General features: G+C 50.6%; 6 protein-coding genes across 6 annotated transcripts; 3 read left to right on the plus strand and 3 right to left on the minus strand.

The window, feature by feature from the left end:
• Positions 1-175: 175 nt before the first annotated feature.
• On the minus strand, positions 176-3,262 carry EDD37DRAFT_688661 (glycosyl transferase family group 2-domain-containing protein; the record flags this gene model as incomplete). The annotated part of the gene is made up of 7 exons (XM_062819964.1): positions 3,017-3,262; positions 2,540-2,968; positions 2,365-2,428; positions 1,793-2,339; positions 1,441-1,741; positions 828-1,392; positions 176-771 (listed from the first exon to the last, which is right to left on the minus strand). Exons 1-7 carry the CDS (start codon positions 3,173-3,175, stop codon positions 176-178), a joined length of 2,661 nt encoding a protein of 886 aa, XP_062665915.1. The 5' UTR covers positions 3,176-3,262.
• Positions 3,263-4,179: 917 nt separating this feature from the next.
• EDD37DRAFT_183280 (putative gram-negative bacteria binding protein) lies at positions 4,180-6,325 on the plus strand. The gene is made up of 7 exons (XM_062809986.1): positions 4,180-4,599; positions 4,661-4,802; positions 4,862-5,067; positions 5,120-5,502; positions 5,555-5,879; positions 5,936-6,000; positions 6,055-6,325. Exons 1-7 carry the CDS (start codon positions 4,364-4,366, stop codon positions 6,150-6,152), a joined length of 1,455 nt encoding a protein of 484 aa, XP_062665916.1. The 5' UTR covers positions 4,180-4,363; the 3' UTR covers positions 6,153-6,325.
• Positions 6,326-8,334: 2,009 nt separating this feature from the next.
• EDD37DRAFT_698047 (cytochrome P450) lies at positions 8,335-10,400 on the minus strand (the record flags this gene model as incomplete). Its single annotated transcript, XM_062820171.1, has 4 exons — positions 9,530-10,400; positions 9,114-9,474; positions 9,006-9,064; positions 8,335-8,952 (listed from the first exon to the last, which is right to left on the minus strand). The coding sequence occupies exons 1-4, from the start codon at positions 10,127-10,129 to the stop codon at positions 8,335-8,337; spliced, it is 1,638 nt and encodes a 545-aa protein (XP_062665917.1). The 5' UTR covers positions 10,130-10,400.
• Positions 10,401-10,583: 183 nt separating this feature from the next.
• On the minus strand, positions 10,584-12,235 carry EDD37DRAFT_669434 (major facilitator superfamily domain-containing protein; the record flags this gene model as incomplete). The annotated part of the gene is made up of 3 exons (XM_062819341.1): positions 10,584-11,178; positions 11,235-11,952; positions 12,007-12,235. The coding sequence occupies 3 exons, from the start codon at positions 12,233-12,235 to the stop codon at positions 10,635-10,637; spliced, it is 1,491 nt and encodes a 496-aa protein (XP_062665918.1). The 3' UTR covers positions 10,584-10,634.
• Positions 12,236-12,720: 485 nt separating this feature from the next.
• EDD37DRAFT_183358 (monooxygenase FAD-binding protein) lies at positions 12,721-14,504 on the plus strand. Its single transcript, XM_062809987.1, has 4 exons — positions 12,721-12,969; positions 13,020-13,428; positions 13,475-13,872; positions 13,940-14,504. The coding sequence occupies exons 1-4, from the start codon at positions 12,815-12,817 to the stop codon at positions 14,250-14,252; spliced, it is 1,275 nt and encodes a 424-aa protein (XP_062665919.1). The 5' UTR covers positions 12,721-12,814; the 3' UTR covers positions 14,253-14,504.
• EDD37DRAFT_183366 (Hydantoinase/oxoprolinase N-terminal region-domain-containing protein) lies at positions 14,366-15,757 on the plus strand. Its single transcript, XM_062809988.1, has one exon. The coding sequence runs from the start codon at positions 14,756-14,758 to the stop codon at positions 15,698-15,700; it is 945 nt and encodes a 314-aa protein (XP_062665920.1). The 5' UTR covers positions 14,366-14,755; the 3' UTR covers positions 15,701-15,757.
• The last annotated feature ends 1,200 nt before the right edge of the window (positions 15,758-16,957 follow it).

Below are 16,957 nucleotides of genomic sequence, written 5' to 3' on the forward strand. Positions count from 1 at the left end.
ATAGAAAGGACTGATGCGAAGTCTTATTATGACATTGATATATTTTGTTGTTGTCCATGTAGATTTCGCAAAATTAGGTTTGGATGTCGCCATCTAGTTGTACCCGCGTCGTATATCGTGTATGTGTACTCCGTATGCAAACCCCAATTCGTGTAATGCCCTTCATCATAACCATTCATACCTTCTCGATATTGCTTTTGTCGTCAACAGCATACTGATCGACGGCGCTGACAATATGCGGATTGAGGACGAAAGGTAAGCTGCAATGACAGACAATCATCAGAGCCATTGGTAGGATCGCCACAGGTTGTGTAATCCTCCATGCCAGTGGTGCAAACCACGCCATATATATCACACCACCAGCGAGGCCAATCATAAACAGGAACATTATCACATACGTACGCAAGATCTTAGGAATTTCCTTAAAGAAGTTTGAATTCTCGACTTCCTTCTTAGTCATCTCCCAGGTCATTTCGTACCCGACGATGTGGGCGATCAAAGCTTTGTTGACGTGAAAGCTGAGGCCATAGAAGTAGAAGCAGTACATCGGCTGCCACCTGAAATTTTCCCAGAGCGAACCAAAGAATGATCGTTCGCCGATGCGGAATCGCATAATGGCTAGGGCGATGTTGCTGAGGATCCAGAACACCAGGACCACGGAGAGAAAGATGGACCATGAGGAGGTGTAAAATTTGTCCAGTTCATTCCAGTAAAGGCCGACCAGAACATAGTTGGCAATAGTGTAGAAGAAGCCACTACCGATGGCATAATCTGTGAGACAAGGGTGTCAGCTCGTAAGTCCACTATCCGCAAGTGACAATACTCACATGAAGTCATGTATGATATAATACTGAGCTTCGAAGACCAATGCATATCGCAAAACAAAAATTTCCTGAATAGCCGAGTGAATGGTGATTTCCAGAGCCAAGTCCAAATGGGATTGAACAAGAGTTCACTGTCGCCGTAAGAGTATCTTTCCCATCGACTGATTTCATCGTATATCGTAAGAGAGACTTGCTCCTTGAACTCGTCTTGATGATAGGAAGCGTATCGAGTGACCCAGTTGGCGCTTTGAAGTCGAATGCTCATGTTGAAATCTTCGGAGATATGATACTCAGACCAGTACATAAGGTGGTTCAAAGGATCACCCGTATCTATTGCGACGTCTTGGAGCGCTTTCCAGCGCACGAAAGCGTTGTGGCCGACGAATGGGGCGCATTCACCATTGCTGACCTGGAAACGAATCTGCGCATAACACATTTTGGCAAAATAAGCAGCACCGTTCTCGAAGAAATCGCCGGAAACCTGGTACACACTAGTGTGGTGCTGCACGATAGCAACTTCTGGCGAGAGGAACATTTCTGCCGCACCATTGATCAAAGAGTCGCGGGGCTGGGACACGTCAACTCAATACTCGCAACCAGGTGTCCATAAACTTACAACCCGAGTATCGGAATCACACATCAGGATGACTTCACCGATACGGATGTTTCCAGCGGCTTTGACTCGACTATCCTTAGCCAGTTCTTCGGTCAAAGCTTGGTGATAGAGAACGTCCTCTTCCGCCGGGTCGATGAAGACTCGGCTTCCATCTCTGACTTGGCTGTGGGCATGCACGAGTCTTATGAGAGTTTGTTCGACCCTGTTGGCAAAATTCATGCAGAAGTTCGCATTTGAGGCTTTCTTGAATCGCCCGGTACGAAAGTATCCGTTCTCGCCGTTCATTGGTCGGGCTACCCAGCTGTGGTGAAAGTCAGTAAGGAGTTGCCAGACAGCTGTGTATGACGCTTACCCAATGTTGTTGGCTTCGTACCATTCGATACGAGCTTGTGCGGCAGCAGGGTCGCTATGAAGGAGGTATCCGAGGCCATCATCCGTGATGAAAATATTGGCCTTTCCTCCTTTCAACTCATAGTCTGAGACTGCAGCCATCAGACTTCGGACCGTTGGGATAACGACCAGCTCCAGTGACTCCTTGTAAACAGCCATTTGTATTGTGACTCGTGGAGGAGTAAATCCTTGATCATACGCTTGCTTGAGGTTTGGTTTGTTGCTTGAGAAGAATCGTGTGTTGGTGAAAAGGGCAGTGATGGGTCCAAAAAGCTGGAAGGCATAAGTCATCAGAGACAGAGAGAAGAACATAGCCACGATTAGGGTTAGTGGCTCGAAGGCAATCCAGACGAATCGCATGCGATCGCCGTCTGTCAGCATCTCGAGGACGAGATGAGATGTCGTGTAACCGAATATGAGGAAGACCAGGAAGAATATCGAACAAGCCATGATGATAGCGCCATAGAGGTTCACTGGGCGGTCGAGGGATTCTTTTTCGAGCTCTTGTTCTTCCAAATCCGACATCTCGGTGACTTCGGTTGTGAATCTCTCCCTCTTCGATTTGTCCCACACGCTTAGAGAACTCGCAGTCAAAGCTCTGGATGTGTGATGGGCGGCGGTGAAAGAAGCAGCTCCCCATATCTAATGTTCAGTCAGCACTCTGCTGGCTGGCAGACAACATACATCAGTCTCGATCGTCGGAACTCACTAATTTCATCAATTCCTCTTCCGTGGCGACCGCTTGTTGCAACACCTTGTCAACTTCGTCATGCCAGACTAGAAGAATTCTCTCGCTTCTGATCAATGCCGCGTAGGGAAATCTTCGTGCCTGAGCAAGCCCAATTCGCATGAGGTTGGCCATGCAGTCGACGACTTGGAGCTCCAGGCCATCACCAAGCATGATTCCATGATCTTCGTCACCAATGACATCGAAGATGGCCTCTGTGCAATCCGTAGCAATGGCAAAAGCTGCCTGAACGCCAAGTTTTGCAACCGTACGAACCGACGTTTCCGGGAGGTCGGGCTCGACGCTGTAGGTGCCATTGGATTGACGCAGGAGGACACCGAGTGGCCTTTTTGGCAGGTTGATATCGAACCAACCATTGGCAACACCTTTTCCATAAAGGAACTTTGCCATCTAAGACTCGATTAGCTCAGCTTTCCTAGCATTTGCGAAAGCTCTTACCGTTCTGTGCCTCAGTGCTTCATCGAAGTTGGCTTTGTCCAGGCGCCTGCTCTGGCGGCTTGACACGGACACTCCTGAAGAGTTCGGCTGCGAAAAATGCAGATATTGAGGTCTCGGCAGACTCTGGCGAGAGGCACCTGCCTCCGAGAGTGAAGCCATCGGTGTTGTTGGTAGAAGCAAAGAAGCTTGGTCTCTACGTCAGCCTGACACGTCGATTACACCGAGCCTTGTCAAAACACAAGAACGATGAACTACAGATGAACTGAGAAGATTTGTTTACAGAAAAAGACGGTGGCTTTTTGCCATCTCCCGTACTGGGTACCATCCAAGGAGACCCCTGAGTGCGAAGCGTAGACTTCCCGCATGTAAGTTACGCACTTTGTCCCGGATACAAGATTCTGCTCGCCTTCGACCATCGTCGCGTCCCGCATTGTCTGATTTCAAAGGCATGGTCGTTGAACGTTGCGCATCTCGCTTAGACGACAGGTGAGTTCGGCAAATCTCAGACTGCCGTGATGATTGGATGTGTTTTTACTGCAGGAACATGATCTGAGACCCACGTTGGTGTGCTAAGCCCCGGATAAGAAGGCTTCCGCAGCAGCTCAACCTTGGAGATCCCATGGCTAAGACTTTTCCAGGCTGAGACACTGCATGGTTCAGGCTATTCATGGATGTGATGGACCTCTGGGCTGCGACACAGCAGTGCCAGCACATTGTCAGCTCGCCACGCAAAACACGCAAAACCTGGACGGTAAATCAGAGGGTCCTCATCGATATCGCTTATCATCACCATGACTCTGCCTTCTTTGCCAATGATATCTCACAATCAGAGGATCATCAACTCGGATCAGCGCTACCCAGAGACATTGCACTCTGCTTTCTCCAGCGACCTAGGTGGCGACATCGTATAGCACCTTCCTCATGTGCGATAAGAATATTCTCTATCTTGTCGGAATCCTGGTTTTCAGTTCCTCGCTAATGGTTTTTAATTCCACGGTCAATTTCTGAACCGTCCCAATTGAGTATCATTGTACAGGGTTCATGCACCGAGGTGCGAGAGTAATATTGTGGCTGGCATGGCTGGACATGCGCCTCCAGTAACGCGAGATCAACGTTTCCAGAGCTAGTTTCGCACACCGGTAACGTTCAGCCAGTACGAATTTGAAGCGTGTCTCATGAGAACAGTCTGTAAGAGCACATGAAAGTCACCACCCGTGCCGATCGATTTTGGTGAATTGCCAACAACAGCTCTACGCAAAAGTTGAATGCCGCTACATTATCATTGTCTCGCAGTCACCTTTACGGCTTTTGTGTGTCAGTCAGTCTCGGGCAAAGACTCCAGAGAAGATGACGTCGCCGTTCGCAAACTCTCATGACCCTGACTTCGTCTATGCAGCGCTTCAAGCAAATCATCTAAGTCCCCAGAGGCCAAGTCACAGCAACAGCGAGGTCGCATCGATAGAGAACTATGGCTACAATCGTACCCCAGGCGGTTCCGAGGAGGATCCCTTCCGAGGCCTCAACAGCTATCGTGTGAGCGGTACGCGCAACCATGACTTCAAGACTTATCTGCTGGACGGAAAGTTAGTTGCTCTTCCATCTGTTCCCCTCTCTAACTATTCGAGCATCATTGACATAAAGCAGAATTGAGAAACCTTGGACTGCGGACAAGAAATACAAAGCGCCTCGCAAGGGCAATTGGTATATCCTTGGAGGGCTTCTCCTTGCGATAGCTCTCAGCGCTGTTGTGAACTGGAGGATCGCGGTCGGCGTTCCCAACCACGAGGTTCGGCTTCCCATTTTGCGTCTGACTGTGGTTCACTGACACAGAGTTTTGCTTTGCAGTATTGTCTAGTCTTAGACGACTCCTTCAGCACCCTCGATAAATCCATCTGGAGTCATGAAGTCCAACTTGACGGGTTTGGTACGGGCTCATTCGACTGGACGACAACTGATGGCCGAAACGCCTTTACTGATGGAGATGGACTTCACATCGTTCCCACTTTCACAACTGCCACAACCGATATTAGTGAAAGCCAAATACACAATGGGTCAGTAGTTGCACGGCCCCTGGGCTGCTGAAAGATTTAACCTGTGGATCAGTTATCATCTGAACTTGGCCAAAACAAAGCTGTCAAATCAGACAAAAGATGGTGACGGCTCATGCACAGCCAGCAAAACTGCCCAATACTATGCGGATGAATGCAGCAGGAACTCCAACATTTCCTCCCACGCAATCATAAACCCGGTAAGGTCAGCACGCCTTACTACGCAAGGTGCAAAATCGATCCAGTATGGTCGTGTTGAAGTCGTGGCCAAGGTGCCAAAGGGCGATTGGCTCTGGCCGGCAATCTGGATGATGCCCGAAGATTCTGTATATGGAATCTGGCCGCTGAGTGGCGAGATTGATATTATGGAAAGTCGCGGTAACGCACGTGGCTACAGAAACGGCGGAAGAGAGACAGTCTCAAGCACGATCCATTGGGGTGAGCGAAACTCAGTCTGGGTTTCGAGAGTGATCTTGTTGAACTGAAACAGGTATCTCGTGGAAGACCGACAACTTCTTCAGAACTACACAAAAACACAAAATTCAAAGAACAGACTATTCCGAAGGCTTCCATACCTTCGGTCTTGAATGGACAAAGGATTATCTTTACACATGGGTCGACAATCGACTTCAGCAAGTTCTCTACGTCGACTTCAAGAAACAGGATCTATGGCAACGCGGCCATTTCCAAGATGACTACGAAAATTCGACTTTACTGACCAATCCGTGGTTCAACGGTGGCAGGAATGCACCTTTCGATCAAAAATTCTACCTGATTCTCAATGTTGCGGTCGGAAGTCGCAATGGCTGGTTCTCGTACGTTTTGGCAGCGTTGCTTCTGTGTTTCACCATCGCTGACACATGTTATACAGGGACGGAGTTGGTAGCAAGCCATGGGTTGACGGAAGAGACTCTGCAGCCTCTGACTTCTACGGCGGTGAGTCCAGTGTGACCTGTTACCTCTCACAATCTATGCTGACACATCAATTAGCCAGATCGGAGTGGGAACCGAGCTGGGGAACGGGAAACGAACGCGGTCTGACGGTCAAGAATGTCAAAATGTGGCAGCAAGGTAAATGTAGCACATAGAACACAAATGGGATGTAGACGAGCACACGAAATGGGGTGTAGAATAGCACACGAATGGAATGTACATAACGGAAGGGCATTTTCGAGCCTTGGTCATGCTTAAGTAAAGACGTAGTCATGAAATGCATGGTCTGGGAGTCCCGTCCCCCTTCATGGTTCTGAAGATGTATAGACTCACAAGAGTATATAATACATTATCCAGTAGATAGTTGGTCCAGTCGCAGCCAGCTATAGAGTAACGACGGTGTAGCGCTCGTGCCGTATATGGATGAGGAACGTAGCTTGTACTCGATGCCCCTCGTGTGCTCCGTATAAATATCAAAATCGTCGTACGTCCACAGCGCCAGTAGGACTCAATTCAGATCGCAGACAGTGAAATTGTGTTTGGGACGGTGCTGATTTACGACAACGCCTCCCCTAGTCAAGGTCCGTCGTACCCACTGAATGCTTTAGCCTCCGTTCATCTGGAGAACCCAGAATGCGGTGAGTAGCGGAGGTCCTTATCATACTTAATACACCTCACTCCTGTCCTTGGCTATGGTCTCCGTACTAGTGACCCAAGTAAAGCCCGCGAAGAACCACTCTCTAACGATATAAATAGCATCGGCGGTCGGGACTTTCTTGTCAAGTTAGGGGTCGGCTCGTTACAATATAGAACCGAAGAAAGTCTTTCACAGTTACTAGGTCGGGAGCCGGGATGCCTACCCTAAGATAATGGCTATAGGTAGCATCTTCGTTCGGAGGAGAAAGCCCATTTCGCCTATGATCTTCTCTCGTCGTTCCTAGGTGCTATCTAGAAGCTCCATGTTAGGGCCACACGTCTTTCGTCAAGAGAGGTAGGCACGGCATATCGCACTGGAGATAACGTCGTAGCGTTCGATCATAATCTTTCTCGGTCTTAGTGACATACTTCCCTCGGCCGCGGACCTCATCGATATCTGTATGAGCCCCCTCTTGGTATCTGTTTGCCTTCGCTCGAGCCTATGTATCATCTGTGGTGGCGGTCCGTCCGCCCATGATGGTGAGAGACGAGAGAATCGGGAATCGAGGATTGCACAGGCGTGGAGGGGAGAGTAGGTCACGCGGTGACAATAAGGCAGCGGGTGAAGTGGGCGATGGTGCTGGCACCAAGGAAAGAACCAACGACGACGCGGTTCTATTCAGTACTCGGAAGAAGAGCAAAGGACCCTTCGAGGTAGACGGGAGGAGGAGAGACGAGGCAGAGGGTGGGAAACGATCGAGACGACCCTAGGTCCCAGAAATGGTCCATTATCGAACGACGCCGAGTTTGGATCCTGGCGCAGGCGCAGGCGCGGGCGTGGACGACCAGCTGCAGGAGAAAACGGGGACTGTCACACCGAGGGTGAGTCAAGAGAAAGTTGAAGGGGAGTAGGAAGGTGAGAGGGAGGCGAGAGGTGAGAGGCGGGTGAGGGCCAGGTCCGGAGATATAAAAGCGGCGCGGTCGTGGTGAGCCGCCCGCGAGCCCCGAGCAGTTAAACCAATGCTTCAGCCGCCAAGCCCTGACAGAGATCCGTAGGTCATTCACACCTCTGTTTGCACCTCACCATGTCTCTTTCTCCATCGTGCAATGACACCTCTCGGCAGCACACAATTGACCGTCGATTTCAACACAGACTGGCGACATTTCCAAATGCATGATTTCGATACTGCAATGATGTCAAAGCTGTTCGTAAGGACATGACCGTGCAGATACAAGCCAAAGATGGGATTATTTTTGGTTCATTGGGTTTGTCATGAGTGGTCGGAGATTTGGCCGTCCTTCACATAAGTGGGGGACACGGCTCGCGCGGCTCTATGTCGTCTCTCACAAGGTTTCGCTTGCAAGTGGTCATCTCAGTTTCGGCCATGGGTAGGTAATCTGTCACTAATCGAGTTGACCCAATGGGCCATACAACCTAGAACTCATGCAAGCACAATTATTCTGGCTCAAGCCTCCGGCGGAGAACACGGCCCCCAATCGCGAGCCGAAAGTGCGCTGAGTCAATGGGTGAGCGTCAATGCCTGTGCATCAAACCAGAGCCGAGCTGTGCTACATACAGCCTCGCTGTTGGAGTGATGCGATATTGTGTTTATTCATCGTCTATTCCGATGTTTTCCCAGGATATGTAGACCGAGCACTATCTAGGCATGTAATCGCTCAATCCGCTGACTGACGCAGACTCTAAAACTTCTCTTTCGCGGTGAAATCTTTCCAGTCGCTCACGTACTGAGTACTTCTGATACCCTCGGGATATTTGCTCAACAACTCCTTGGCATTGTCCCAGGCCTTCAGAACTCTTTGCGTCCGCTTGGGATCTCTCTGAACCATCTTGTATTCGAAAGGTTGTGGTCGGCACACGATGCCTTGTGTGACTGCCTCCGTGCTCACAGGGATTTTGTTGCCCTTCTCGTCGACCGCGTGCTCAAAACTAAAAGCCCATAACATGTATGCAAAACCGAGGAACAAAGATCGCTCGGCAATGTTCAAACCAGGGCATACACGTCGACCAGCTCCGAAAGTGAAATGGTCTCGCTGGTATGGGTCGTTCAGGGTGGCGCTCTCTTGAGCCCGGAGGAAATCGTTCTTGTACCTGTCGGGGTCGAATTTCCGGGGCTCTGGGTATCGCTCGGGGTCATTGTTTAGGGTCCACACGTTGATCATCATGCCAGTCTTCGCAGGGAACTCATATCCATCATAAGTGTCTGCGTTGGTCGTTGCATGAGGCACAATTCCGAGAATACTGGATGGAAGATAACGCAGGGATTCCTTGACGACGCCGCGGATATATTGGAGGTTCATCTGCGAGATGTCAGTGATCGACCGGACCCCACATCAGCGTTCAAGGTGCCTACCTCATCAGCCATCGTTGGCAGACGATCAGCTCCGATTACTCGATCGATCTCATCTTGCGCTATCACTCATTAGCAAATGCTCATGTGAAGTTTCCGAAAGCTGCTTACCCTTCTTCTGAACCTCGGGAAAGTTGATCATGGCAACCGCAAAAGACAAGAAAATCGAGGCAGTCGTATCGGATCCGGCTTCCAACAATGTACCACTGACATAGCTGGCCCAATCGTCGGTGAAACCAACCTTCTCCTGCTGCTTGAACATATCGTCGCAGAAGTTCTTGGCATTGATACCTTTCTCCTTTCGCTCTTTGACTTTGAGCATGTACTTCTTGTACAAGGCGATTTCTTCCTTATGCAGCTCCTTGCCTCTCCTCTTCGCCGGGCTGAGCCAGTCGGGCAACGAGCGCAAAAGCGGGAAATAATCCAGCATGGACGCCGACACTTGCGACGCTACGGCAAACTCCTCAAATCCCTAAAATGACTGTCAACACCAAGGTCTTGCGCACAAGCTTGTACGGACGACTCACCTCATAGATCTGCCTGACGTCCGGATCATTGAATGCCAGACTTCTCCAGCCAAAGGCGATGCTGGTGACCAATGACGTGCTATACCGGCGCACATGATCATGGTACTTGTCTGGCCGCTTGACCATATCGGCCAGCATCTGGCGCAACTCCAGCTCCTGGTACGGGATGTACTCGACGGCCGTCTTGATGTTGAGCAAGTTGTGAATCATCTTGCGTGCCAACCGCCATCCTTCATCGTACTGCATCAAGACCAACCGGTAACCGCCCGAGATGAGCGTTTGACCGACATACATCTCCGGCCGGGAGGAGTAGTTGTTGGAGCGAGTGTCGATCAGGTCCTTGATAACGCGAGGCGAGTTGAGCACGACCATGCGCTGGTTTCCCAGCATGATTGAATACATTTCACCGTACTCTTGCGCCCACTCCCGGAATTTCTCGTGGATATTTTCTTTGGGCAGTTGGAGCAGATTTCCTACGATTGGCATCGTCGGCGGCCCAGGAGGCATGCCTTTAGGCCGCTTGCCGACTTGCAGGATCCTGTAGACCAGTCCTGCAAAGACGGCCACGGCCAAGTAAATCGATACTGTGAAGAGCGCCATAGTTGAGGAAACAACAGAGGGATTTTGGTAGGAGTGAGGTTGAAAGAAACCTCAGAAGAGGTGCCGTGCCGTCTTCCTACATATAATGCCAGGCCGTAATGTACTAGGACTGACCTATTTGCCATAAGGAGTGGTCGTTATCGGCACGTCTATCGAAACAGGTGGGACCAACTCCCCCGTGCGAATGGGAGGGAGCCAGGGCCATTTTCGGGGGATAGACCAGAAGGCTGGCCAATTAGGCGTCTGCCAATGGTGGTCATGGGCTTAGTAGTAGCCCCGGAAGGAAACTGCCAAAGTATCTCCAGCGATAACCTTATTTTGTTGGGCAACAAATCCGTATGGCGATTACCCCATTCTTCAAGCCGGGCAGTCTGAGACAGCTCTACAGCTCCCCCATCCTTCAACTTGACCTTCCGCGATATTATAACATGATATTTGTCTTGGCCAGAATCAAAGACACGCCACACGTTGAAATGCTCGACAGCTCAGCTTCCAACAGCTTACATCAAAGAACATATCGAAAATCCAAGCTTGCATCGCCTTCTTTGCCATTATTCTCCACCCCAGCAGCCAGCGCCTTCTCCTTTCGCGCATTGCGCCATTTAAGCAGAAAGTACATAGCAAGCACTCCGCACCATGCAACAAATTCCAGTCCAAGACTGACTGCATTCCCACTGATATACCTGGGAGAGTCGGTCGTCGGGTAGATCTGGCCTGACAGAACTCCCGAAATATTAGCGATTGTTGCCGCCAACGGGATACCCACGCTCCGCTTGAAGTCCGGGGCCAAGTTGCTCGAAATCCAGGTGAGCATGAGGCAATTGTATGGGTAGATTCCCGCCCCGCACAAGAACATGGCAAAGTATCCGGCGCCGTGACTGGGTGTGCCGATGGCAATCGCATAGCCGATTAGCACCGGGATCGGCACAATGAGCAAGCACAAGGCGCGTTTGTGCAGGTGATCCGAGATCCATGCCATACAGGCCACCGTTCCTGTGGCCAGCGCGTACACCGGGATGGTAAGGTAATTGGCTTGCAAAGACGTGTATCTAACATCACCGGTAAGTTAGCGGCATCTTCCGTATTAGGAACACATGTTACGTACCCGAGACCTTTGATGATGGTGGGAAGAAAAGTGCCAAACCCAAGCAAAGGCAGTGAGGACGAGAACAGGGAGAATGCGACGAGGTAGACCAAAGGGTCCGTCACGGCGGCCCAAACATGTTTGGACTTGAAGGTGTCTTCGCCTTTGTACAAAGTATCACGCCGCTTTTTGCGGACCATGAATTCGGATTGCTCCTTGTTCAAGAACCAGGCCCTTTCTGCGCTGTACGGCATGCTGAACCAGCACATTCCACCCACCACAAAGGACATGATCCCTTCGATGATGAACAGCCAGCGCCAGGGTTCGAGACCAGCTCTTGTGCCCATCGACTGCACGCCGTAGGCGAAGAGGCCGCCGAATGCCCCGGAGACGGTGGTCGCGCAGTATATGACAGCGATGCGTTTGGCCTGCTGCTTTTGGTTCCAGATGGTCGAGATAACAAAGATCATGCACGGCAGTAGGCCCGCTTCGAACAAACCTAGCAACAGGCGGCATGCTAGTGCTTGGTGATAGTTCTTCACAAAGCCCATGCCCAAGGTCGAGGCGCTCCAGCCGATCAGAGCCACGCCTAAAACACGGTTTGCGCCGAACTTCTTGATACTGACGACCCATGGGATATCAAAGACGATATAGGTGACATAGAACAACGTCACGAGGTTGTTGAACTCCAGGCCCTTGAGATCCAGCGTTGTTTTCAAGCCGAAGACGGCAGCATTCCCTGTAATCACACCTGGTCAGCACGATCTATGCTCGCCAGATATGTCGCAATTACCAATGTTTGATCGGTCCAGGTACCCAATGATGATGACAATAGCAATTTGAGGAAGGAGGAACATGTCGAACCTCCTCAAGGTGGTCTTCTCCAGTAGTGGATCTAGCTGGATGTCTTGACATACACCTGGAGTGACTGATGCCAATCTATGGATGTCCGTCATCTCCTTTGGCTGTTCAATGTCCATCTTTGCGTATTTTGGAGTTTCTTCAGCTGGATATACCTCCATGTCGTAGACTTGGTACTGTGCTCAGCTCGAGAGTTTCGAACTACATGGAGCAATTCACCCTTGAGCACAGGAAGCGGCTTCATTTATGCTGCCTGCGAGAAGCCATATCATGTACCCCTTTCCATAGTCACTTCTGTTATCTCTAGCATTGTCCATATCCTATCTCCAGTACTCACACTAACGCGCTTGGGTTATTGCTGGTGGAATGGCCGATTCCTGTCTGACTTCGAACAAGTCCGATTGGTGGTAATCCAGAGCTCACACCATCATCTCCGATTTGCGGGAAACTCTGAATGTAAAGCCACGAACTGCCACATATGCTTGGCCGTGCTGGGGTCCCCTCGGACTTCTGATTTCCTGGATATGGCCAGTCTTCAACTGCCGCCACATAACATTCGGAAATGGAGGGTTTCCTGTTATGTCGTGCGTGAAGAGCACTGACTTGGCTGGCGTGGCGTGTATATTTCGGGTCGCGTGCGAGAAAGTCCAAGCGTCGCCGGATAGAAGAAGTCTCAGCTGTCAGCGCAGCGCTGTATCGACCAAGTCACGGAGCCTGTTGAGCGTAAGAGCATAACAAACATGTCGACGAAAGTGACAGTTCTCATTATCGGATGTGGCATTGCTGGTCCTGTCCTTGCCAACTTCCTCAAACGCAAAGGATATGACCCAATCGTTTTCGAGAAAGTTTCAAAGTTGGGCGATGTAGGAGCCTCTTTGATGCTGATGCCGAATGGGTTTGTGACACCTCTGGCAAACGAAAATCTGATGGCTGATTAGAAAGCAGACTTAAAGTATTAAATTTGGTTGGTGTCGCGGACGAGATTGAGGAAGCATCAATACCATTGGAAGGTTTCTTGGATCACACATCAAAGGGAGAACTTCTAGGGTCCTCTGATCTACCCAGTTCTTTCAGATCAAAACATGGGCTGCCTGCCATGGGTGTCAAGCGGACCGACCTCAATCTGAAGCTCAGAGACATGGTCGCTAATTTGAAGGTGGATGTCAGAGAAGGTTGGGAACTTGAAAATATTGAAGAGACGGACGATTCAGTCACTGCTCATTTCAACGCAGGCAGGTCCGTTACTGGGTCTTTTCTGATAGGTTGCGATGGTATCAAGGCAGCCACCCGAAGGATTTTGCTACGGAAGGAAGGCCTTAGGGAGGACCAACCGCTTTTCACCGGCCTCACCCAGGTAAGAAAAAATGACCGCATAATGTTGTATGCTGAAATATCTTCAGACCGCGGGCCTTTCCCGTACGCCAGAAACTCTGAAGGAAAAGGCATGCTTGAGAAACTGGTTTGGAGAGGGAGTACATATGATCGCCTATCCGGTCTCACCGGAGACTACCTCCTGGGCACTGACGTTACCTGAAGGCGAAGGTAATGAGGCTGATTGGGGTCTTTGTTCGCCAGAGGAGACGACTGCAAGGAAAGAAAAGTTGCATGCAAACGTCAGCTCCTGGACAGATAGAGCGACTAAAGAACTCATTCAGGAAGCGACGCGTCTTATCAAATTTGGCATCTTTGACCGCGAAGAAATGAAATCGGATCAGTGGCATTCGCGAAGATGTGTCTTGGTGGGAGACGCAGCGCATCCAACAAGTCCTCATTTGGGACAGGGTGCAAATCAAGCACTGTGAGTACGATTTGCGCCTCGACTGGGGTGATGAAGTTCACCACCGATCCTTACTCACACTTGACAGAGAGGACTGTTTCCACCTGAGCCATTCTCTGCCATATCTAGCGCCAGAAAGCGACACTTATGAGATGGACCTCGGAAAACTTGGCCCACATCTTGTCAGTATATTCCAAGCTTACGCGCACAAGCGGCAGCCGAGAACGTCGGCGCTGGTGAAGGGGGCAAGAGCCCAAGGCCAAACAAGAGTCGTCACAACTGGTCCAGAAGACTGTAAAAAGAGGAATGAGAAGGTCGCTACAGGTTGGAAAGATGTGGAGACGATAGCCGCGAAGTCCGACGCTCTCTGCCGCGAGCCTTTTCAGAGTGTACCTTCATAGAAATGTGAAAGATGGCGTGTATCATGTAGATTAGATGCGTTCGTAAGCAGATTTACGCTACCACCATCTTAGCAAGTTCTTCTCCAGAATTGAGTCCGGCAATGCGCAGCTGTGACACTGCGATAAGCAGCACCGGTTGTATGGCCTGTTCAACGATTCCACTTGCTTTGTGGCTCCATATATTCGCTAAAGTCCTGATGTATGGCCGGCGACCCTGATCTCCGAGCCTAAGAGCGCCAATAAGGCAGGAGACGTGACGTTATTCGGATCCCGATGTTGAAAAGTCCATCTCCGGTATCCGAGCATCACGCAGCGATACGCTTCCGGAGTCCATTGGGCACTGCCGTCCTGCACGAGATCCAACGGCGCTCGAGGTAGTCTTTTAGGGAGGCTAGGGAGAGCGAGACCCTTTCACACAGAGAAAGCGTTTTCGTGACTTCAATAAGAATGCCATCGAAATGTCGATACTATTGATCTAGCTTGACAACCAAGTAGTTCCAGCAATGGGTTCAATCAGTAACGCGTTTCCCTTTCGCATCGGCGTGGACGTTGGTGGGACCAACACTGACGCTGTAATACTCGACACCAATGCTACAGACCGAAGCAGATCCGTTGTTGCTGCCCACAAGACAGCCACAACATCACCCAATGTTACGGACGGTATTGAGGTGGCAGTGAGGCAGGTTTTGGAGCAGTCCAGAGTACCGAAGGAACAGATTTCGTCCTTGACTATCGGAACCACTCATTTCATCAATGCCATTATTGAACATGATCACCGACACTTGTCCAAAGTCGCAGTGATTCGGTTGTCCAAGAATTTCACCCGCGAGATTCCACCCTTTTTCGACTTTCCCTCGTCGCTGCGGAGCATCATGTATGGATGGCACACATACGTGGACGGTGGTCTACAGATTGACGGAAGTCAAGAAGCTCCTATTGTTGAGCAACAGGTCATCGACGCATGCTCAACGATCAAGGACTTGGGACTGACCGCCATTGTTGTCTGTGGCGTCTTCTCTCCTTTGGACTCATTCTTCAGCCAAGAACAACGAGTTCGTGACATAATATACCAACATCATCCGGAGGCGTCAGTGGTGTGCTCGTCAGAAATTTCGAATCTCGGTTTCCTGGAAAGAGAGAACGCGTCGATACTGAACGCTTCCATCTATCGATTCGCCCAGCGAACCATTTCTGGTTTCAAACTCGCTATGAGGAAGCTTAGCCTCCGGTGCACACTCTGCCTGACACAGAATGACGGCACGTTGATCGATGCTCATTCTGCTTCTCGACTGCCGATCAGAACATTTTCGTCCGGACCAACAAATTCAATGAGAGGTGCTGCATATCTGAGCGGGCTATACTCAAGTAGTCGAGAACGAGCCGGTCTTTATGAGCGTGATGGTCCTCGCACGACGCGCCGTGGCGCGAGGGAGGGTTCCCAGAAATAGTCCTCCTGCTCGAGTTAAGGTAGCAAAATCTTTTACAGCCAGCACACTGTGGCCTCGTGATGAGATGGCAAGATGAGCAGAATCTCGTGGAGGTGTGGGAGGGGAGGTGGTTGATCAGCACAACTTAAGCGGTCTGACGACCATATCAAACATGTCCGGCGTATTTCGGTGCTGACAGCATCTCACCAGAACCCGGGCGTCCAAGATGCTGACTAGGTGTGGCTTGGATTGTCCTGTTCCTGCATGACGATGCAGGTCTGTGGTGTAGTTGATGCGGCGGAGGAGATCGACATGCCACACTCCGGACTGAACTGACTTTCTGTCACAGGAACGGGGCACAACGAGCAACTCAGTAGTAGTTGATTCGAAATTTCGGCAAGGAAGCATGACCGTCGTGTGGCGTGCGGTGAGCAATGACTACAGAAGCGCGGCAATCTACTGGCGTATGGTCTCTTTTTGGGAAGATGGTCGACTCCGGACGGTGAAAATCGTACGGGAGCGTGGAGCAGAAGCTGTAGGTTGCAAACTGGTCCGCCTTCTCACGTCAAGGCAAACTTGAAACAGACGCTATGGGCGAAAGCCAGACGTCGAGAGCTGTGGTTCCAGAAAATCTGAAACGAATTTGAAGCCCCCTGACCGTCCGTGCAGAATTTGAGTGCGGCCGAAGGTGTGGCAGTGTCTCTGTGTCGCGTCCACCCTTCCGTCACAGTAAGTGTTGTGAGTGGTCAAATATTCTGTACCTGGAATTTAGTGCCCAAAAGGTGTGGCTCTTTCGCATCGACCCTTCCGTAGAGTAGATAGCACCAGTACTGTAGCTACTTTGATCGTGCTTGCTATGCCATACCGTTTTAGTGCTATGGTGCTTAGCGACCAGCCAGGCTTGATTGCGCCGAGGTACTCGGACAGAGGCACGGAGTGCTGGTTGACGTACTCAGATTCGGTTTCAACGCCTCATTAGTTTGTAGAGTCACGTAGAGTCTGCTGATCTGCACAATTGATGAGCGTTCGGTAAGCGATCGAGGTGTGTGCGCATGATCCAGGAACAGGCATCAGCGCTGCTGGTAAGCCGACGCCAGGCACACACCACTCAGCGCAACTACATCGACATGGGCGATGGACGCTCGAGGCAGGATCTGAACAAGATAAGACCATTACCTCGTCCTCGGGTCTTGCATTGTAGAGCTGCAACACAGAGCCTCTCGTATTCACTCCGGACTGCTCTTGCGTTGTTTGCATTTTCCTCATCACCACTACCAA

This window comes from Exophiala viscosa (assembly GCF_022695815.1).
Source record: "Exophiala viscosa unplaced genomic scaffold EDD37scaffold_14, whole genome shotgun sequence".
Classification (NCBI taxonomy): domain Eukaryota; kingdom Fungi; phylum Ascomycota; class Eurotiomycetes; order Chaetothyriales; family Herpotrichiellaceae; genus Exophiala; species Exophiala viscosa.

Excerpts from the sequence above, each read along its gene's own strand:
- EDD37DRAFT_183280 (XM_062809986.1), top strand. The coding sequence starts at position 4,364 with ATGACGTCGCCGTTCGCAAACTCTCATGACCCTGACTTCGTCTATGCA. Across the intron at positions 4,803-4,861 it reads TCGGCGTTCCCAACCACGAG|TATTGTCTAGTCTTAGACGA; the intron begins GTTCGGCTTCCC and ends TTTGCTTTGCAG. Across the intron at positions 5,503-5,554 it reads CTCAAGCACGATCCATTGGG|GTATCTCGTGGAAGACCGAC; the intron begins GTGAGCGAAACT and ends GAACTGAAACAG.
- EDD37DRAFT_183366 (XM_062809988.1), top strand. The coding sequence starts at position 14,756 with ATGGGTTCAATCAGTAACGCGTTTCCCTTTCGCATCGGCGTGGACGTT.
- EDD37DRAFT_183358 (XM_062809987.1), top strand. The coding sequence starts at position 12,815 with ATGTCGACGAAAGTGACAGTTCTCATTATCGGATGTGGCATTGCTGGT. Across the intron at positions 13,429-13,474 it reads TTTTCACCGGCCTCACCCAG|ACCGCGGGCCTTTCCCGTAC; the intron begins GTAAGAAAAAAT and ends AAATATCTTCAG. Across the intron at positions 13,873-13,939 it reads CAGGGTGCAAATCAAGCACT|AGAGGACTGTTTCCACCTGA; the intron begins GTGAGTACGATT and ends CACACTTGACAG.